Source organism: Neopelma chrysocephalum, unplaced genomic scaffold (genome assembly GCF_003984885.1).
Source record: "Neopelma chrysocephalum unplaced genomic scaffold, ASM398488v2 Primary Assembly neopelma1_45, whole genome shotgun sequence".
NCBI classification, from domain to species: domain Eukaryota; kingdom Metazoa; phylum Chordata; class Aves; order Passeriformes; family Pipridae; genus Neopelma; species Neopelma chrysocephalum.
This window is the reverse complement of record NW_020897704.1, coordinates 10,258,782-10,279,996: the sequence shown is the minus strand read 5'-3', so window position 1 is coordinate 10,279,996 and position 21,215 is coordinate 10,258,782. Positions and strand designations below refer to the sequence as shown.

Here is a 21,215-nt window from a genome sequence, read left to right as displayed (position 1 = left end):
GCAAGGAGAAAACAAGATGGTGAACAAATGTCTTGAGCCATTAGGACAAGCCCTAAGTCGCTATTACAGAAATTTCTCTCTGTTCAGCCTAAAAACTGTTTTGTCACCAGGAGGAATAGCAACAGCAGCTCATCTAGTGTCCAAGGCAGCCTTCTACTCTTCCTTTTTACAATGCAATTCAGAGTTGTTGTTCTGTTGGGTTTATCTCTTAAGAGGAAAATCTGCTGGGGTGATTACCAGCAGGCTATTTAGTTTGGCTTTTATGGCCAATAGGGCAGCAGTTAAAAAACCTGAGAAACCTTTTATCAGAGTAATGACGTGGCTGAATGGACTGGTACCATCAAATCTATGCCACGCCCTTGCATGTAAAGTTTGAATCCTTTCTTTTGCAAAAATTCAGAAGTAGTGTTAGATCATCTATTCTCTTTCAGGGAAATTTTATTTTGGAGAGCTTTGCCCTGCTAATGCTTGTAGAGAATATTTAAAATAGGTCTTGACCCTTTTACAAAAGATAATAAATTATACATATTGTTCACAAATAAGCAGTAGCAATTTCTGGGCATATTGCCACTCATGTACCTGGGGAATTAGTATAAGAGAGCACAAATATTGATTAATCAATTAGAATTGATTAACTTGAAGGAAGATGAAAGAGAGCATAATGTAACTGTTTTATGAATAGTGGATTCTTATACTTAAGGCCAAAGCATTCCTTGTAACTTCTAACAGAAGATCTTCACCAAAAGGGTTGTGAAAGCGTTTGAAGAGGCTGTCCAGGAAAGTGATGGAATCACCATCCCTAGAGGTATTTAAAAGACGTGTAGATGTGGTCCTTGGGGACATGGTTTAGTGGTGGACCTGGTAGTGCTGGGTAATGGTTAGACTGAATCATCTTAAAGGTCTTTTCCAACCTAAATTATTCTGTGATTCTCTAATCAGGTGTTGAAGATGTTCTGCAAAAGAATGGCACAATGTAAGGTACCTTCATATTTGGCTTAAGAATTTTGGAAACTATTTGCAACTCTGAATTATTTCTGCTGTTTTTAATTTTTTTCAACAAACTGCTAAAAAGAATCAACCAGTTAGCTCAGAGGGCTAGTTACAAAGTATGAAATATGTTACTGAGCCTGACTGATGGGCATGTGCATGATATTTAACACATGTAGAGAAAGGTCAAGGTATATTCTCAAGAAAAATATTATCGCTTGAAAATATTGATTATACATTGAAATACAAAGTACATTCTTTGATAGTGAAGAAATAAATGCCTTTTAATTAGTTTACAAGTGGATATTACACAAGGAAACTAAATATTTTGAATTGGATCAATATTGCTGCTGACATTTATATCAGAGTTCTGAGGAGTGTATGTACATGGTTCTGTTGTGAAAAACAAATGCAGAGAGGTGTAGACATGAATTCTGTGATCTACTCTTCCTCTGCAAGGTCCTGACTTGTTGATTAAGAAGTCCTTTTCTTCCCATGATTTCCTTGCCTGTTTTACCAACATTTTCTCCCTCTCTTCCCCCCACTCCCCTCATCCTCCCCATCTCTTGCTCCTTATTTTGGTATTCTGTCTGCTTTGTTGACTTCTTAATATCATGTTGAATATTAATTCGTTGATATTTTATATTGCACATAGTGAGGATAAGGTGGCCAGCAGGATGCCATTTTAACTGGGGCTCATTTTAGTAGAATGGTTGTAGGAGGAAAGCATGAAGTGGTTTATGAACTCAGGGACAATAGAAGAAGTGTGGATTCACTTTGTTCTCATGATAGGCTTATGGTTGTGTCTCAGAACATTATAATTTTTACAAGTCATATGAGATAGGCTACTGTTTTACTAAAGTGCAAGGCAATCTTATGCCCACTTAATTGTGCAGGATTTCTTGGATCTAAAAGGGAAATTAACTGAGATTTCCTGTGTACCAGGGAGCACTCCAGCAGCAAACTCATCCTTCTTTTTGGGGATTTCCAAGCATATATAATCCCAACATACCATCCATTACTTTAGAGATTTATTGCACCCATCTTAATATATGGATTTTACTGGCTCCTGTCAAATGCCAGATTAAGATTATGTTGGTTTGCTGTTAGACACCACATCATTTTAATTGTAGAAATATAGCTGTGCCTTCTATCTCTCAAATTCCTTTTCTTAAATAGTGGGAAAGGAAAATTTTCAGAACTTACTTTCCATATTTGTCATTGTCATGACTACCAGTGATGATCATGTCCTACTTTCCATTTTATCTACAGTGTCTTCATTGATTCAGGTAGCACTTTGTCAAACAACAAATGTTTATATCAGCAGTTTAAACACCAGTGCTTCTTGGAAGCCCCAGTGTTTGAGTTTAGCGCGGAGAACTTTGTCCTTTTTCCTTTACAAAATAGCTCACAGTAAATTTATAAATTGATATTAAGAAGACATGTACCTGGCACAGCAGTAGGAAAGCACTTGGTAGTTTGGCAGTTAAAAGAGCCTTTGACATTTGGGAAGGACATGCCATGGTCTACCAGCTCTCCTGAATGAATCAAAATCTGTCTTGCAAGGACATACAAGTGACTGGATTTTTAATCTGTGAAAGTTTTATGCCAATAAAATGTAGTTTAAATTATACTTAATGTCCATTATCTCACTAACTATTTTTTTTCAAGGAATTATCTTGAGATGTGAGTGTTATGTTTGTTTTGTTGACTGGAGAGAAATTGAGGTTAACGTACTATTTCAAATAAAACAACGTGCATCTAGAGGACAGTGCTTTGTGTGATACAAAGATAGGAGAAGTGAGCGTTTAGTTAGACTTTTTCACTTGACCTAGCAGGAGGGATGGAATCACGCACTGTTCCAGGGGAATGTCCTTGGTAAAGCAGTTGTCATTCCTGTCTGGGGCTTTGTTCTTCTGGATCTCATCATGTCTTTTATAACTGATTGTAAACATGCACACAATTCTGTACATTTCAGCTATGGAATGGCAATACAGCAGGCTTGCACACACTTTATTTATCCAGGGCTGTGACCTTACTGACATCACAGAAACATGATGGGACAACTCCTATGACTGGAGTGTTGGAATGGAAGGATACAGGCTCTTGAGGAAGGACAGGAAGAGGAGACAAGGAGGCGGCGTTGATCTCTTTGTCAATGACCAGTTGGAGTGCACGTAGTTCCATCTGGGGATGGATAAGGAGCTGACAGAGGACGTATGGGTCAGGATTAAAGGGAAGGCAGGGACAGGTGACATTATAGTGATGGTCTCCTACAGCTGCCCAACCAGGAGGACTGAGTACATGAGATCCCCTACAGACAGATTGGAGCAGCCTCGCATTCCCTGGTCCACAAGGGGGACTTCAGCCATCCCCAACATCTGTCGGAGGGACAACACAGCAGTCCAGGAGGTTCTTGGAATGCGTTGATGTTAATGTCCTTCTCTAAGTGAGGAGGAGCCAACGAGGAGAGGTGCTGTGCTGGACCTTGTCCTCACCAACAAGGAGGGGCTGGTGGGGAATGTGAAGTTCAAGGGCAGCCTGGTCTTCAGTGATCATGAAGTGGTGGAGTTCAAGATCCTTGGGGCAATGAGGAGGGTTAGGAGCAAGCTCACTACCCTAGACTCAGGAGAGCAGACTTTGATCTCTTCAAGGACCTCCTTGGTACAGTGCCATGGCATAGAGGGGTGCCCTGGAAGAAAGAGGGGCCCGAGACAGTGGGATGATACTCGAGGATTGTCTCCTCCAGGCTCAAGAACAATGCAACCCTACAAAGAGGAAAGCAGGGAAGAATGCCAGGAGGCCTGCATGGATGAACAAGATGCTCCTGGACAAACTTAAAAATAAACAAGTAGCTTACAGAGGGTGGAAGCAGGGGAAGGTAGCCTGGGAGGAATACAGAGAAATTGTCTGAACAACCATGGAGATGGTAAGGAAGTAAAACTGGCCAAAGACATCAAGAGTAACAAGACAACCTTTTTTCAGTATGTCAGCAATAAAAGACAGACTAGGGAAAATGTGGGTTTTCTCAGGAAGGACAGGGGAGACCTGGTTGCCCAGGACATGGAGAAGGCTGAGGTACTCTACAGCTTTTTTGCCTCAGTCTTCACCAGCAAGTGCTCCAGCCATACCACTCAAGTTGTGGAAGGTGAAAGCAGGAACTGGGAGAATGAAGAACCACTTGCTCTAGGAGAAGACTGGGTTCAAGAACATCTAAGGAAGCTGAAGGACCTGATGAGATCCATGGGTCTTGATGGTACTGTTCAAGGAAGTGGCTAAGCCACTGTCCATTGTAATTTAGAAGTCATGGCAGTCCAGTGAAGCTCCTACTGACTTGAAAAAGGGAAACATAGCCCCCACTTTTAAAAAAGGAGATAAGAAAGACCCAGGGAACTACAGTCACATCTCAGTGCCTGGCAAGACCATGGAACGTATCTTCTTGGAAACTATGCTAAGGCTCACGGAAAATAAGGAGGTGATTGGTGACAGCCAACATGGCTTTGCTAAGGAAAAATCATTCCCGACAAACTTGGTGGCCTTCTATGACAGGATTACAGAGTTGGTGGTTGATGGAAGGGCAGCAGATGTCATCCACCTGGACTTGTGCAAAGCATTTGACACTGTCCTGCATGACATCCTTGTCTCTAAAGTGGAGAGACATGGATTTGATGGATGGACCACTTGATGGATAAAAAAATTGGCTGGATGGTCACACTCAAAGAGTTGCAGTCAATGGCTTGATGTCCAAGTGGAGAGTGGCATTCCTTAAGGGTCAGTACTGGCACCGGCACTTTTTAACGTCTTTTTCAGCAACACGGACAGTGGGATTGAGTGCACCCTCAGCAAGTTTGCCAATGACACCAAACTTTGTGTGTAGTCAACATGCTGGAGGGAAGGGATGCCATCCAGAGGGACCTTGACAGGCTTGAGAGATGGGCCTGTGTGAACCCTATGAAGTTCAACAAGGCCAAGTGCAAGGTCCAGCAAATGGGTCAATGCAATCTCAAGCACAAGTACAGGCTGGACAGAGAATGGATTGAGAGCAGCCCTGGGGACAAAGACTTGGGGATGTTGGTTGACAAGAAGCACAACATGACCCAGCAATGTGCACTTGCAGCCCTGAAAGCCAAATGTGTCCTGGGCTGCATTAAAAGCAGTGTGGCCATGAGGTCCAGGGAGATGATTCTGCCCATCGCCTTTGCTCTTGTGAGACCCCACCTGGAGCACTGTGTCCAGTTTTGGAGACAGATTTTATTTGTCAGGAAACTAAGAAAGATGTCCAAAGGCAGAGTTTGACTGACTGCAGTAGGTTATTTTGAAATTTTCCATTCTAACAACAAACTAGATCAGAGGACATTCTCTGTCCCTGAGACTGTGCAGTGCAGTATGGCATACATACGCACAGCTAAACTCTCTTGCACCTTCCTCTCCTCCCAACACCACCAAACCAAGCAACTAACCAGTGTGGCTTTGCCTTTACTGTGCAGAAGCTCTGGCTCAGTCATTCCTCCAATCCATGACCATGGTTTGTCAGGAGGGGTGATAGTTGGCACAAGCTGGAACTGTACCAGCTGTGCTGACATCTGCACCAGAGCAAACCAGGCTATATCATGTCAGTGCTTGAATCCATCCCCTGGTCCTGTTGAGTTTGTACTTCACAGTTGTAGTCTCTGATTCTGACTGATCTAAATATGCAAAAGAACTTCACTAGCACAGTTCAGTGCATAGTTAAGTTGGTATAAAACTAGGGTAAGGTACCATCTTCGTCTAAGAGAGGGAAGAAAACCATGTCATCTCCACTTTAGGTGAACGAGGGGATTTATTATGTTGGCTGATGCTGTATTAAGATAGTGAAATTTTAGCAGAGGTCACGAAGGTTGCACAACATACATATTTAATACTTCAGAGTCTTGATAAATTGTATTTCTTTTTAAAAAATTACCTTGTTTTTAAAGTATCAGTCTTTAGAATATAAATTAACAAATTGCCAAAACATTACATACAGTATCTTTACAAACACTGATAAAAAACTTCATCCTGTTTTCATTTTATATGTATTTTTGAAGATAGAACTGCTTTAAGGAAGAAAAGAGTTTAGATTGCACCATTTTACATAATACCAGAATTAATTCTGTTTATGAAACAAATCTGCTTTTTAAATCTAAAATTACCCATCTTTATCTTTTTAAAGTAACTACAGAGGGTGCCAGTAAATTGAGCCTCAGTCTGGCAGAGATTCAAGAGGATTCGCATTGAGCAAACTGGGCAAGCAAGTTGTGTAATTCTCATGGTAAAAGCGAAGACCGTGTTCCTGGTTTGGTTATTGCAGTCTGCTCTGTTTTAGTTTTAAATGGAAAGCTTTAGAAAAGGGACCACTTGTCTTTAAGTTAGTTGGAATTTATTTAGAAAGTTAAAATACATGTGCAGTGCTTCAGCAGATAATGGACTGTTCTCAAACTTATAAATACCTCCAAGTGTTTAAAACATTTTTAAAAGGCAGTTGTATTGCTGAATTCTACTCTGTACTCTGAATTCTACATTCCGGAGAAGTCGTGGTTTAGTGAACTTTATTCATAATTATGAGATTGAAAATGTTTTAATCAGAAATCTGAGATGAAGCACACTGAATAAAGATTTTAAACTGTATGTATTATTCCTCCAGTACATCAAATAACCATCTTTTTTAAAGTATTTTAATTTTCAAGGATTGAGGCCCCTATAATCCATTTTTCTTGCATTACTTGCATTTAGAGGATAACATATAGCCTCTAGCCTCCGTGAAGTGTGGAGCATTCTGTATATTCTTACTTGTTTTCAAATGGCAGCCAAGGGCTGTTGGTTGTAGAGCCACTTTGAAAACTCAGATGTAAAGCAAGAGAAAAGGGAAGGTGCTGCTTCAAATGCTTTAGGCAACTAACTGGTTAGGTCAGTTTTGCAGATTCTGTAGGAGTTTCTTTTAATTCACATAGGGAGGACTGTAAAAAATGAAGTAATATTACCTATTTATTTAAACATGAAAGTTTTTAAAAGGCAAGTCCTGCCCCTAATTTTCAGTCTCTCCCAATGGCACCCACACACACTTTTCTCTTTCTCTGAAATGGACTATAACACATTCACTGATACCTACAATGATCCTTCTTTTGCAAATACATACCTGTCTATACTAACAAATGTACCACCTAAATAGAGACATAGTTAAATGATTCTTTGCTGGCCTAGGAGGGCTGCATGATATCTTACTGTACTTTACCATGATCAGCTGTACAAGGGATGGATGCTGCCATTCCGTTGTTCTTTGTGCCCACACACAGTGAACTCTGTGAAGTAAAATTTTATTTAGCTTCCATTTTTCAAAAAGACTTAGATAACATGGTACTGCTAATATTTTTAAAAGCTTTCAGTAAGTGAAGAAATTCAACAGCACAAGGCTGAAATTCATTCTGAGCTATCTTGTATAGTTATCTCTGTCCATGGGCTGCAGAAAGACTCTACAGGACTGGTTTAGACTGGTTGTCTCCAGAAAGGCAAATGCCATCCATCTTTCAGTGACTGGAAAGGCTATGAATTGAGCCATTGCAAATCTACAGGCTTTTCTTTTACCATGGTTTTCACTAGAAACTGCTCTTTCCAGTATAATACGTACTTAATAAGTTTCAACAAGTAAAGTATAATTTTGTGGTTATTGGTAGAATTTTAGGTATATTGTGGGATAAACTGAAAATAAAATTTAAATTTTTAAATTATCTTTTTAGAAGCCACACTGTTAATCTGCAGTGAGCTGTGTTTGGTTTTTTTAGATGTGAATAGTCAAGTTTTAGCAAATTTACACCAAACAACACAAATTATGTAATTAGTGATTTGGTTTTGTTATTAGACTGTTATAATTCAGGTGATCACATGTTGTTGTCTTTTAACATTTCTCTCTAAACATTTGTATTCCATTCAAATTAACAAAGTAATTTTATAACTGTGTGTAAATTTCTACTTCCCAATGAGTCCAGCATTTACATACTTAACCAAAGCACTGCAGACCTTTATTATTACATCTGGCCCAACATTCTGCAGGCATTACATAATTTAGATTTTCAAAATACTGTACAATCATTTTGAAACTTTAAATTCTATGAGATAATTGTGAAGACAAAATCAGGTAAGTTTATCATATTCAATAAGAGATACACTTTTTTCTTTCAATGGTATAACATTACTCAGTTGAGAATTCTCTCTTTGGATGGTCATGAGTAGGGAAGATCTATTTTATTACTTGCAAGGACAAGAAGGGAAGCTGTGCTCTGAACACTGGAAGAGGAAAAAGATAACACTGAATACTAAATGAAACTGTCTTTCTGTTGATCCACACATTTCTGTAGCATGAATATTTTCCACCCATTAACATTTTTTATCTGCATATTGGGAAGCTGGCCAGTTAGTTAATTTGAAGAGTAAAGTTTAAAAGCAGAAGATAATTTCTTGTCTTTGTGTTCTTTTAAACAGGAACAGATGTCTCAGGTGTTGGATGCAATGTTTGAAAAGCTGGTTGAAGGAGGGGAACATGTTATTGATCAAGGGGATGATGGTGACAACTTCTACGTCATTGATAGGTGAATTGTGTCTCATTATAGCACAAAGTATAATGCAAAAGTCATTCAGAAAGACTTATATTCTGTGAACTTGTATTAAACTCTTACATATATCTGCATGGGAGAAAAAAAAAGAGCACATGTGAACCAGTATAGCTCTTGTCTGAGCTATGGAGAGCAGTTTCTAAAAGGCGGCAGATTTTTTTATATGGAAATATGTTCCTGTTATGTATTGCTAGATTCCAAAGGTGGGGGGTTGTTTTGTTTGTTTGTTTGTTTTGGTTTTTTTGTTTGGTTGGTTTGGTTTGTTTTTTAACACGGAAAGAGATCTAACACAATACACAATGCGAAAAGTTTTACAGCTCAATATTTGATATCTTACTGCTTTTCAGTACTACCTGTAGATTTTCTTGCTTGCATGAATATTATAAGACCTCGAGGAGCTAAGTCTTTACTTTTCATTTGGAGATCTGTATGGACAAAGCAGGTAACCAAGATAATCATTACTGTTGAAATCAGTGAGCTAGGAAGAGATTTATTTTGGCATATTTCACTAGTCTGTTGGCACGGGTTCCAGCCAGGCTGTCCCAAACCACCTTTTCTTAATTGTACCTGTAGTTTTAGGCTAATGCAGTGATTTCTGGGAGTGTTTGATAGGAAGATTATGCTAGAACTCTAAAAGAAATGCAAAGGCTTTTGATCAGTGTAGATCAGCACAACCAGACGGTCAAAAAACGTGATTATCCCACTGTATTCCGTGGTGGTGTGGCCTCACCTTGAACACTGTGTGCAGTTCTGGGCCCCACAATTTAGAAGGATGTGAAGTTACTTGAATGTGTCCAGAGGAGGGCAACAAATCTGGTGAAAAGGCTGGAAGGAATGTCCTGTGAGGAGCAGCTGAGAACTCTGGGTTTGTCTAGTTTGGAGAAAAGGAGGCTGAAGGGCGACCTCATTGCTCTCTGCAGCTTCCTGAGCAGGGGAAGTGGAGAGGGAGATGCTGAGCTTTTCTCTTGATATTCAGTGGTAAGACTGATGGGAATGGTTCAAAGCTGTGCCAGAAGAGGTTCAGACTCGACATTAGGAAGCATTTCTTTATCACGTGGGTGGTCAAACACTGGAACAGGCTTCCTAGAGAGGTTGTCATATGCTCCAAGTCTGTCAGTATATAAGAAGTATTGGGACAATTCTTTTAATAACGTTCTTTAACTTTTGGGAGCCCTGAAGCGGTCAGGTAGTTGGACTAGATGATTGTTGTAGGACTCTTTTACCTGAAATATTAAATAAGAAGACCATGGAAGTGTATCAAGATTCTGAGTGGAAAGACAGTATTTTTCAGCTTTTGTGAGGTTACAGTTTGTCATCTCTTATGCAAAAGGCTGCAGGGACTTCACAATATTCTGTCAGCCTTGCAGTTTTTAAGTGCAGTGAATCACCTCTATGTCCCTTATCAGTGAAATAATTGCACAGATTTTTGCATTACATTCACATGATTTATCAACACATAGCATACAAATATTCAGTGCTGAACAAAATGATGGCTCAGCACTAATGGGGGTGATAATATCATGTTTTACAAGATACCAGATTTTACTGCATTCCCAAAGCAAAAAAAAAGTTACTGATTTAATGCTCAGGAGAAGAAATGCACAATATATTAGACTCGTGTATATCTTTATTTCATAACCTTATGTTGCTTTTCAGGTACATTCCTTCTGTTTCCTGCTTCTCCTTTATTTATTTCATTATAAATTACTACTGTAAAATATTTAAAATATTAAATAACCTGTATTATTATTTCAGTGATCTTGTAATAACAATTTTTCCAAGGACTTGTGACATTTGTGTTTAGTGTGGTTAAAGTGAAATTAAGAAACAGATAGTAAGTTAAATCTTAATTTTTAATAAGTTCTGATGATCAATAGATCACTGTACATCCAGTCTGTCTTTAAACTGAGTTAATGTAAAAACTAATAGCCCTATCCTTCCCTTTAAAAAGAGCCCACTTTTATTATTTATGGAAGTCATTGAGATATCTCTACAAGGTATTTAACACCATATAAACAAACAAATGTGCATTTCAAATACTTTATCTTTGGAATTCATGGTATAAAAAATATAGTGGATTCTACTCATTGTATTTATGTATTTTATTAACAGAGGTACATATGATATTTATGTAAAATGCGATGGTGTTGGGAGGTGTGTTGGAACCTATGATAACCGAGGATGTTTTGGTGAGTTGGCCTTAATGTACAATACACCCAGAGCAGCTACAATTATAGCTACCTCTCCTGGTGCCATCTGGGGTTTGGTAAGTGGAATACTTGTTTTAAGCTATTTTAAAAAAACTATTTTATATAAATTGCACTGGCGTGCTATTATCAGCATTTTAAAAAAATCATAGTTTCAGAAAGTTTAATTCCAAAAATTCTGAGAACTCCTAACACAATGCTGGTTTTTTTTCAGAATCTACGGATGCAAATCTGAGGCTTAAGAAAACACTGATTTTTAAAAAAAAAATTAATTTTATTTTAATTATAATTACCCAATTGGCAATTGCATATAATTTTCTTTTTTCCCCCATATCTTGATTGGAAACACCTTTGGTTCCAGAGTCAAATTCCCAGTATGAGGTTATACTGACTGGATCTTTGACAACAGTAATAGAATTTACCTAAAGAGTAAAACTGCAATGGCCATCTTCTTCAAGATATACATACCAATCTAATGACTGATCCAAGATTACATTTTCCCATTGAATGAAACGTGGTTTTCCACCAGCTTAATCCATGTGACTTTGGGGATTTTATAAGGACACTGTAAGAATGGCTTTAAATTGAATTGGGTTGTATTGGCCAGTAAGTCCCACTTGTATCAGTGAAGGCTTGCAGTGCATTTCCCCTCTGTCACCACAATACAGTCATATGAAATCAAGAGAAGAAAACAGCATTCATGTAGTTTTTGCATCTGTCTGGTTCACTTGCATGGCCAAATACCGAGGAATGTCCAGTTGGCTGTTTAGGGCAGCAGTGAATCTTGTTCTGCTGAAATAGCAGAAAGTGGACTGTGACCCAAGACCCAAACCCATGTATTTTGGTTTTGTTTATATAATAATATAAAATCCTAATGCAGTACATATCAATATGTGCGGGACCTCAGGATAATAAATAAACTCTGTAAATGAAACATTTAAATATTGAAGATTTCTTAAATATCTTAAATTACACACTGAGTGTTCGCAGTTTAATGTAAACTCTCTACCCTCTGTATGTGAACTTAGCATGTACTCTCTGCCAAAGGGCAGAGATTTTCATAACAAAAATCAGATCAGGAGCTTAACTTTAGGAGCTCTTGATTGACCTCTAGAGGAATCTTTCGCAACTGTAGGGAGAGACTGGCCAGGTAGTTTGACAGCTCTATTGAGTGACTAAAATGGGGTAATTTGAACATCTTCAGCCATTTCTAAAGTATTTGCTAGCACACACATATTTTCTTTTAATAAACTCTCTTTTTCTTTTTGTGTTTTCAGGACAGGGTAACATTCCGAAGAATCATTGTAAAAAATAATGCCAAAAAGAGAAGAATGTATGAAAGTTTTATTGAGTCATTGCCATTCCTTAAATCTTTAGAAGTAAGATTTCTATCGAATTATTTTGATGGCTGTATCAGAGGTGTCTGCTAAGATTCTCGTTTTCAAGAGTTTAAATTTGGAATTCAAAGTTTCTCTACTATAAAAGTTTGCATACTTTTGCGGTTTTTTAAATTTGGGATAAAGAATTATTGTTAATATTGTATTTAAAAATAATTTTTGAAGATTTGGGATTTCTTACAAAAATGGAAGTTTATCAAAATACCTGGCTATTAAAACTGTAATATACCCTCTGGAACATTGTTCAGCAGTTCTTTTTTTAATGGTTATCAAAGCAGGAAAATCAAGATACACTATTCTGTGCAAAGATCCATGAAAAGAAATATGAAAGTGTTTTCTAAATATATAGTATAATAATGTTAACTAAATATTTCTACATTTTCTCTTTCTAAATGAAGATGTCTGAGCGTTTAAAAGTGGTTGATGTGATTGGTACCAAAGTGTACAAAGATGGAGAACAAATCATTGCTCAGGTACAGTTTATTTCTAGTTTTAGTTTCTCTTTTCCAATAGGTATGTTATCTATAGACAATGCATACTTCTAAACTATATTTTTCTTTCTCACCTTAACAAAACCAATGAATATTGTATCTAAGAGAGGTGATTATTTCATTTCAAAAGCTAACTTTTCACTTACAGTACTTTGAAAAACAGCCCTCTTTGTTGGTATAATAAAGGAGTCAACACTTTTAGTATACTTAGAAACTCAAACTATGTAAACATGTTTCCATTGAGGAGCTCTGAGGACTTAACTTGCTTTTATTGTTAAAATACGGTAATATTTTGAAAAAGAATGCAGAAATAAACTCTTCAGAATAGGCAACTGAGATTGTCTTACCCCAAGATAAATACTGGATATCAAATAGCCCTTGGAGGCTTTTTATACTGGAAACTCGGTAAGTGAAATAATTTGGAAGAAATACAGAAGTGGAGAAACAGTACTAAGGATCCTAAAAATCTTCTATAACATTTATTTTCTGGTTTTTGTGTAAGGCACAGTCAGCTATGTTGTTCCATGAAAAGTCCTTGCTGGCAGTTCCATATAGATGTTTTGATTATGTGCCCAGAGCATGGTTTTCACATTAAAAGTGATTTCTTTTGCAACAGGTATCAAAAAGATGAGCTTCAAGGCACTGGTTGCAAATATTTTAATGTTAATGAAACTAAAAGGGAAACTATATTTCCTTTACTCACTTTACTTTTTGTCTTGCACAGGGTGACTTGGCTGATTCTTTCTTCATTGTAGAATCTGGAGAAGTAAGGATTATAATGACAAGGAAGGTAAACATCCCTAAACTTTTTTTTTTTTTTATATTGACTTATTGTAAGTGTTAGAGGGTGATGCTACCATTGTCACTAACTTCGCTTATTCAGTCCTGAGTTCAGCAAGTCTCTTCCTCATACTCATAATTTTCTTTCTTTTTTACATGATATTTCAGGGTAAACAAGATCTAGAAGAGAATGGAGCAGTTGAAATAGCTCGATGCTCAAGAGGACAATATTTTGGAGAACTTGCTCTTGTAACTAACAAACCACGAGCTGCTTCTGCATTTGCTCTTGGCACTGTCAAATGTTTAGGTATAGTTCAATAATATTTTATATCTAATATAAAATAATACATAATCTACTTGGTTTTATTTGTATTTATCTGTCTTTCTCCAGAATATAAGATTTAATAACATTTACCTAAATAAGGCTGTTTAAGTACATCAGCTATTGCTGTGCATTCCTATTTATGTTATTTAGCTGCACAAATTATTTGCAATCGATAAATACTATTAAACACAAATTCTCCAACATTTCTCTTATTGCACAGAATTAAAAATTGTGCAGAGTATTGCTGCAAACCATTTATAACTATCAGATTAATGTCTCATAGTCTGCAGAAAGGTAAAGTACTTCTTTTCTCAGTAGACTGACTCATCTAAGAAATAACTCTTAAAAATCCTGTCCCATTTTATCACCATGATTTAAGCTCTTAACAAACTCTTTGTCTTCACCAGCTGTTAATTTAATCATTCCATCGCACTATAATCTCAGGCACAGGAAAAGTGAAGACTATAGGAGTTGTGCTCATAGACAACCCTTTGCATACATTGCTTTTCAGGGTCTGATGTTTAGCTCCTAAGTATTTTTTTCTAATTATACAGTAGTATCTGTTTTGTTGTCATTTAAAATTTTACATTGGAATGTCATAAATATCAGGGTTAGTGTCTGTAACTGATGAGCACATCATATTCTTTCTCTCCCTTTTTATCTTAGTTATGGACGTGCAGGCATTTGAAAGGCTTTTGGGACCTTGTATGGAAATTCTGAAAAGAAACATTGCAAACTATGAAGAGCAGCTAGTTGCTCTGTTTGGAACAAACATGGACATTGCTGATACCAGTGCATGAACTAAACAGTGGAGCAACAAGATCTGTTATGAGAATATAGCACAGTAGTGGTTAGTCCACTGAGAAATTGTCTCTCTTCCTATAGATGCCAAGCATTTTCTGTGATTTTAAGAGTGGGTTTGGGGTTTTTGGTTTGGTTTGATTTTGGTTGGGGGTTTTTTTGTTTGTTTGTTTTTGTTTTGTTCTGGTTTTTTTACTTATTACAGTGGGAATACTAGTAAACAAAATAGCAATTCATTAAATTGTGGAGTTGATTTTTAAAAGTGCTTAGAGTTGATGGTTCCACCTGCTATTAGGATGACATGTATAAGCACAGCACCTTTGGAAATCAAATCCTTTATCACAGCTTTTCCATAAAGAACAGATTTAAAAAAAAAAACTCACATGCGATGAACTTGTTAAACCAGCTTCTGTTCTTCAAAAACGTTACAACTTTTCTGGAAAGACTGTTAGTTTGAATGTGATATGTTGAAAGTATTAGTGCACACAAAGTGTTTATATGTATTAATACAGAAGATATACAGTAGATATTACTTTCTATTACAATTGTCATGATTTTATGTTGCATTTATCACAGATGTAGTGAATCACAAGATTAATCGTATGATAAAGCATGACAATGCGTTTTGTGTAACGCTCATGACCCAAATCTGATTTTTAACATTTTGTAATTTGTTTTAAAGTCCTCTTTGTTTAATATGTCATGTTTCAGCACGACATTGTAATATCTTATGCAATTTAGAGGACTTGTGTATCTTTGCAATAAACGCATTTTTTATTAGTTATATGCATTCTGTACATGAGTGAGGACAGCTGACAAATTAACCTTAATGCTTTCAAAGCAAAGGCATGGGTCATTGTCATGTTCTACCTAATCATACATAACCTATATTGTTTTCCTTCTCCCTTGTTTTATATTTATGCATTTTGTCTTCTCTATCTATGCTCGTTCTCTAGTTAATTGTTTTTTAGATCTCACCTTTTTTATGTTAAATCTTTTACCTGTTTCAAATGAAATGATCGCTGTATATCTCTCTTCTTGCAGTCTAATCTTAGCTATCAAAGATCAGAGTCAATTACTGAAGTGATTGATATTGAAAGCCATGCTAAACTAAGCTTGTCCTTGAAAATCCTTATCAGGAAGCGCAAAAGTATTTTTAATTTAAAAGATCAGTACTTCCAAAGCTTTGCACACATCTGTTACTGTTAAACCCAACATGTCTTGCTTTTAAAAACCTGTAGGTCATCACAAAGTAATGTCTTCAACCATAATAGCATGGGATACCTTCTGAGACTGAGGAGAGGGAATATCATCTTAATTAGGAGCACAGGGCTCATTGCTTACAAGAGTCTGTGACTGGAAATTTCAGGCACAGCCCAATTTTAATACTGCTTACTTACCTGTCTGTTGATGTACATGGAAAACTCGTGCACATACTGGCAATGGGCAGTAGTTCTGCCAAAATAACACTGCAAGAGTTGGTGGAAGGCTGCTTATGCCCTGTTTCAAACACTTGAATTATAACATCTTTCCTTCTTAGATAATGACTTTTCTAATGCCATACATTTGTGTATGTTGATGCAATCATTACCCTACAGTTAGTGATATGTTCTAACAATTTATATAATCATACCTGTATATGAAATTATGATTATATAATATGATAATATATCATTTATATCATGCAGTATGGTATAAATTATGTCAGATTCGTAAAAAAGTACAATCTGAGCAAAATTTACAAATGTAAGGTTTTTTTTACCTAGAAACCTGGTGTGAATAATTGCACATATGATAACTTGCCTTTGTACTTTTGATTTATGGAAAAAAAGAGAAGCCTGTTATACTAGAAGGAAATGTCAGGTAACCAAAATCTACACTCTTGTCATTCTGTATGCTTAATTTCTAAAAGCTACCTATATTTTGCACTGGCTTGATGTGATTAAGAAAAATGCTAGAAATTACTTGTACGGCAGTAAACTACAATCAAGGCCATAAATGCCAGTCATGATATTTTCAATATTGTTGGTTATATTTAAAGTTTCCTTACAATAAACAACACTTTTATATATAAAAATCTATGTTTATTGATATTGTTGTCTTTTAATTCCATTATCATAAAGTTACAAGTGACCTATTTATATTCATTTATTAAAAAAATTCATAATTCTTAACACTTTCATGTTGATTTTAATAAATGACATTATGCGGATGCTCTGTCTACTCAGAAGAGACAACATGTTGGTGTGGTAATTGTCATAACTACTTTGTATTTGATGATTTGCTCGGTAGTTTATAGCTGGGAAAAAGCTGTGGAGTGACTTTGGATTTTCTGAGTCCCAAAGTACAGCTTCATGTTGGAGCAGTTTTATAGTGTTGCTCTTGGCACTGGATGATTTCTGGAATTTTCTTTGCTGATGAATTCAGGGCGTCTTAACCGACAGTAATAAATTGTCACTTTTTAAGTTTCATCCAAATCATTGTATCGTTCATCAGTCAGCACTTGGGATCTCTCCTGGATCTATCTGTTCATACGTACACTTCAAACATGCCAGTCTTCATATCATAAATGTGGTGAGTGTTCATCCTAAGAAGGAAATCATACCAAGTCACTGGTTTTTTTAAAGACCTTTCAAGAAAAGGTAGATAATTCTCATAATTTTAAACAATACTATGTCAGGTTTACCTTATGAGACTATCTGTGTTCTTGCTTTGGTTATTAAAGATTTTTATCCTTGATTTGTCCTTGTTTGTAGCCAGGTAACTAAAGGAATGGTACTTTGGCAATTACTTGGCACCTATGTGTTGGTTTGTCTCTCTCCTTTCTCCCCAGCCTTAACAGTGATTTATAATTCTGCACATGATTTAAATTAATTTGACAGACGGTTAAGTTCTAAATAGAAAAAAAAAGGGGGGAGGGAAAGTTTGTTGAAAATATGCCCCACTGAGTGAGGAGAGAAAAGCCTGAGGAATCCTGTAGGAGAGCCATTCATGGCTCACATGTTACTAAGTGAAAGAGAATCCACGTGGCAGCAAGTGTTTGTTTACAAATGCCTTAATCAGGGGGAAAAGAATTTGACCACAGCTCCGAAGTCGATCACAAGACACAAACCCTGAGGAAAGCAAGCTTCCTTGGTCCTAGTGCTGATGCCATCACTTTTTAAATGTCAAATGACATTGTGCTCCATGAGATTTAATTCAAAGTCATCTGAAATAAACACTTCTGAAATCATTCCCTTCTGGATCTCCTGTATGAGGTCCAGAAGTGACCAATTGTGGAAGTCTTGAGGCAAACCTCTGAAGAGTGTTGTGAAACCATTTACTACCTAAACCACTGTCACTCCATCTTCTTCCCTCATGTTGTCTTTTTTATTCAGTAAAGGCTATTCTGGTCCTTGCTGAAAAGGTGTGTTTGGTTTTAGTGGTTTGGTTTGGTTTGGTTTTGCTTGAAATGTTTGGTGCTTTAAGATTTCTGTAAGGTGACTCTGGGATAGTTATGTCATGATTGTGCCATTTCTTGTAGTTCATGACACACTTGCCGTGGCAAACATTATTGTTTATTCAATATCAAGAGTTCCCAGATGTGCAAAATCAGTATCTGCTGGTCATCCTCCACAGAACTGGCAATTCCTAGTCTTCTTTTTTTCAGATGCTTACTGCATCTGATAGCTTTTGCTGAACAAAGTGCTTTGCTGAAAGTCAATTTGCCACAGCATGGACATGCTCTTGCTAAAGTTTTTATGCTAGTTCAAAGCTCTTTTATCCAATTATACATGTGATGGCTATAGGTGTGCTGTTTGGTGGGGTTTTTTGAGTTTCTAAGGCTATAGGTGTGGGTTGGTTTTTTTTGTTTGTTTTGTTTTTTTTTTTTAAGTTTCCTGTGTCTGTAGTTCTCAATTATTACTTGCAGTTTTATGTGGGAGGAATAGCCTCTTTGTATGCTGAGTACATACAGATCTCTGCTGCTGACTGCCTGAATAATCTTGGTAGGATATGAAAAGCCCAAAGAAAATTAAATTTCAACATTGTCTCTTCCTTCACACCATTTCTCTCTTTCCCTCTAAAAGATCTTTCTTCTGACAGCCATGTGAAGAGCCAGTGGCAGTAAGGCAAGTGGAGTGACTGGCTAGGTCTGGTCCATTGGGCAGAAACTTGCTTTTCCCCATCCCCTTTGTCCCACCCTTGTCTCTTCTCTGATAGCAAGTCAGAATGTGCTGGAGTGGAGTACTGGCATTGCCATGGCTGTGGGAATACCGTGGGTAGGGTTGTGTTTCTTCCTTAGAACTGGTAGAGGCATATGTGTGTATAGGGGGAACAGGGAAGAGACCAAGACCAAGCTATTACACAAAAGAAGCTGCCCAGTCAAAACCATGTGAAAAACTCTGACATTAGGTTATACTAGGCCATTGTGACAGTATCTGCTGACTCAACCTTTTCTTACTGACATAAATTAAATTAGGACAGCCTAAAAAGAGCATAATGGAATGATATGAATACTTCATCCTTTCTTCTTTGAAGGTATTGAATTATTTCATCTGAGCAGCTATGAAGTTTTGGGAGATGATAACGCTCTGTGCAGGTCTCTGTGGATGACTAATGTCCTGGCAGCCAAGTGAGCTTCTGGGACCTGCTCCCTCATATCTCTGAAGATTCTGGAAATTCAGTTCTGATAAATGTCTTATCTGGAAAAAGCCATCCAACTTATCACAAAGCTCTATCCTCTTTTTCTCTTTGTTGCTTTGTCCTTGTGGAGTCAGGTGGTGTGACTATCTTAAGCAACCGTAGCTTCACTCTACCTTTAGTTTTTTGCTGCATCTGTATGGTTAAATCTATCATAGGAAATCTTATGTGCCTGAGACTATTTGCTGGTACACGCATTGAATAACCAGCACTCATACTTTTTTCCAGTATTTGTCTGGGCTCATGTATAAGCTGTCTTGGAAGCTTTTTTCCAGCTTTCCATAAGGGATGGTCATACACAGATGTCCAACTGAGAACAGCTCTTGGCCTATGGTAGCTCCCAAACCCTATCCGGAAATTATTTATTATTGGCCTGCACAAAAATTTACCATTTACCAAAAAAATTCTAAAACAAATTTCATTACAGATGATTGTATTCCAGTGCCCAGAAACACTCCCGGGCATTTTAATTTACCAATCAGCATAAAGAAAACCTACAGATCTTCTATAATCTCTTCTTGAGTTGTTTCTCTGAAAGCTTTGAGCTGGGATAGATGGTTTTCTTATTTATCGCTCTTCTGGATTGTTTTTACAATACATCAAGCCTTTGTTTTTTGCCTAATACTATTGTCATCTTTGTCTTGCTTTATTTTTGTAGATGATAAAATTTAGCTAAAACTGGAGTCTGTGCCTTAATGACATGAAATAAATTTCTCATTAGTTCCTGACCTGTCTTAGAAGAAAAAAATCATCTCTGGCCTGTTACTTATTCCATTTCTCCCCACCTTGAACAGACTGCAGGAAGCAAGTGAAGTTTCCCGTCTAGCACTCAAGGGAAAAATCAATTCCTGAGAGCAACAAGTTCTTTGTTCCTCTGCTTTTCATTCCCAACAGCATCTTCTGTGAGGAAATTGAAGAGGTGAAATGTGGGGATGGGCATGCCTAGAGTTGTCCTTAGGAAGGTGGAGGGAGCCTACCACCATTGTAGTCAGCCACAAACAGCTGTGAGAAGAGGGAATGAGTACAAATAGCTTTAGGAGATACAGGAGTCATTGTGACAGGAGAAAACTGGTGTGAGACGGTCTGGCAGAACAGAGGCTGCCACGTTGGGTAGGAGTGGAAGCTATGGTGAGCAGGGTTCCTCTGATGTCCAGGGGACTATTAGTTAATTACTGAGGGTGGATGTCTACATGTGGATGAGAAAGCACCTGTAGTAGAATTAAAATAATGATATGCTGGATTTCAGAGAGTCAGTAGTAACAGCTGTGTCATAAGGGCAGGATTGGCTTTGGACAGGAGGGATTAAAAGTGGAGATAGGCACAAACCCAATATATAACATTTTATTAATATGACTTTGAAATATTACTCATTTTAAAAATCTACCTTGTGGTTTCTTAACTTTGTGGCTGGCAATTTTAAGAAGTAAATAGCTAAGATGCAAATTAATCAGTATTTTCTAATAGTGTAGACTCTGCTGATTTTTTTGTGCTTCTTGTGCTTCTGCACCCATAATGTGACAGGAACTCCCAACTAACACTTCCCAATCCCCCACCTTATTTTCTACCTCTTACAACAGCAGAAGCAACTGAATCAGCAAAGCTACCAACAGTGTCTATGTTACACAGTATTGATTCATTCTCTGAGCACCCATTCATTTTGGGCATGGACTAAGGCGAGGTAGGGTGTGTGGAGGGGGTGTAATGATTTAATTAGAGACTAGACATACAGCTCAAGGAGTACGGCATTGACATAATCTTAATTCTGAAATTCAGATGATACATATTTGCCTTGAACCAAGGGGGTTAATAAGTAAGCTTTGATAGTTTTCTGCTGTCATCTACTTCATGGACTACCTGTCCTTTGATTCATTTTCTCTTACATCCCACTGAATAAATGTTAATTTACTATATGCAAAGAAGAA

General features: G+C 37.3%; 1 protein-coding gene across 1 annotated transcript in view; it reads left to right on the top strand.

Annotated features, from left to right (window-relative positions):
- Positions 1-16,691, top strand: part of PRKAR2B (protein kinase cAMP-dependent type II regulatory subunit beta) — an 89,744-nt gene extending 73,053 nt beyond the window's left edge. Inside the window, exons 5-11 of the mRNA XM_027679332.1 lie at positions 8,482-8,588; positions 10,725-10,878; positions 12,097-12,198; positions 12,615-12,689; positions 13,432-13,497; positions 13,656-13,794; positions 14,479-16,691. Of these exons, the coding sequence (XP_027535133.1) occupies positions 8,482-8,588; positions 10,725-10,878; positions 12,097-12,198; positions 12,615-12,689; positions 13,432-13,497; positions 13,656-13,794; positions 14,479-14,612 (777 nt within the window). The 3' untranslated portion in view covers positions 14,613-16,691. The remainder of the gene's footprint in view (positions 1-8,481; positions 8,589-10,724; positions 10,879-12,096; positions 12,199-12,614; positions 12,690-13,431; positions 13,498-13,655; positions 13,795-14,478) is intronic.
- Positions 16,692-21,215: the final 4,524 nt, after the last annotated feature.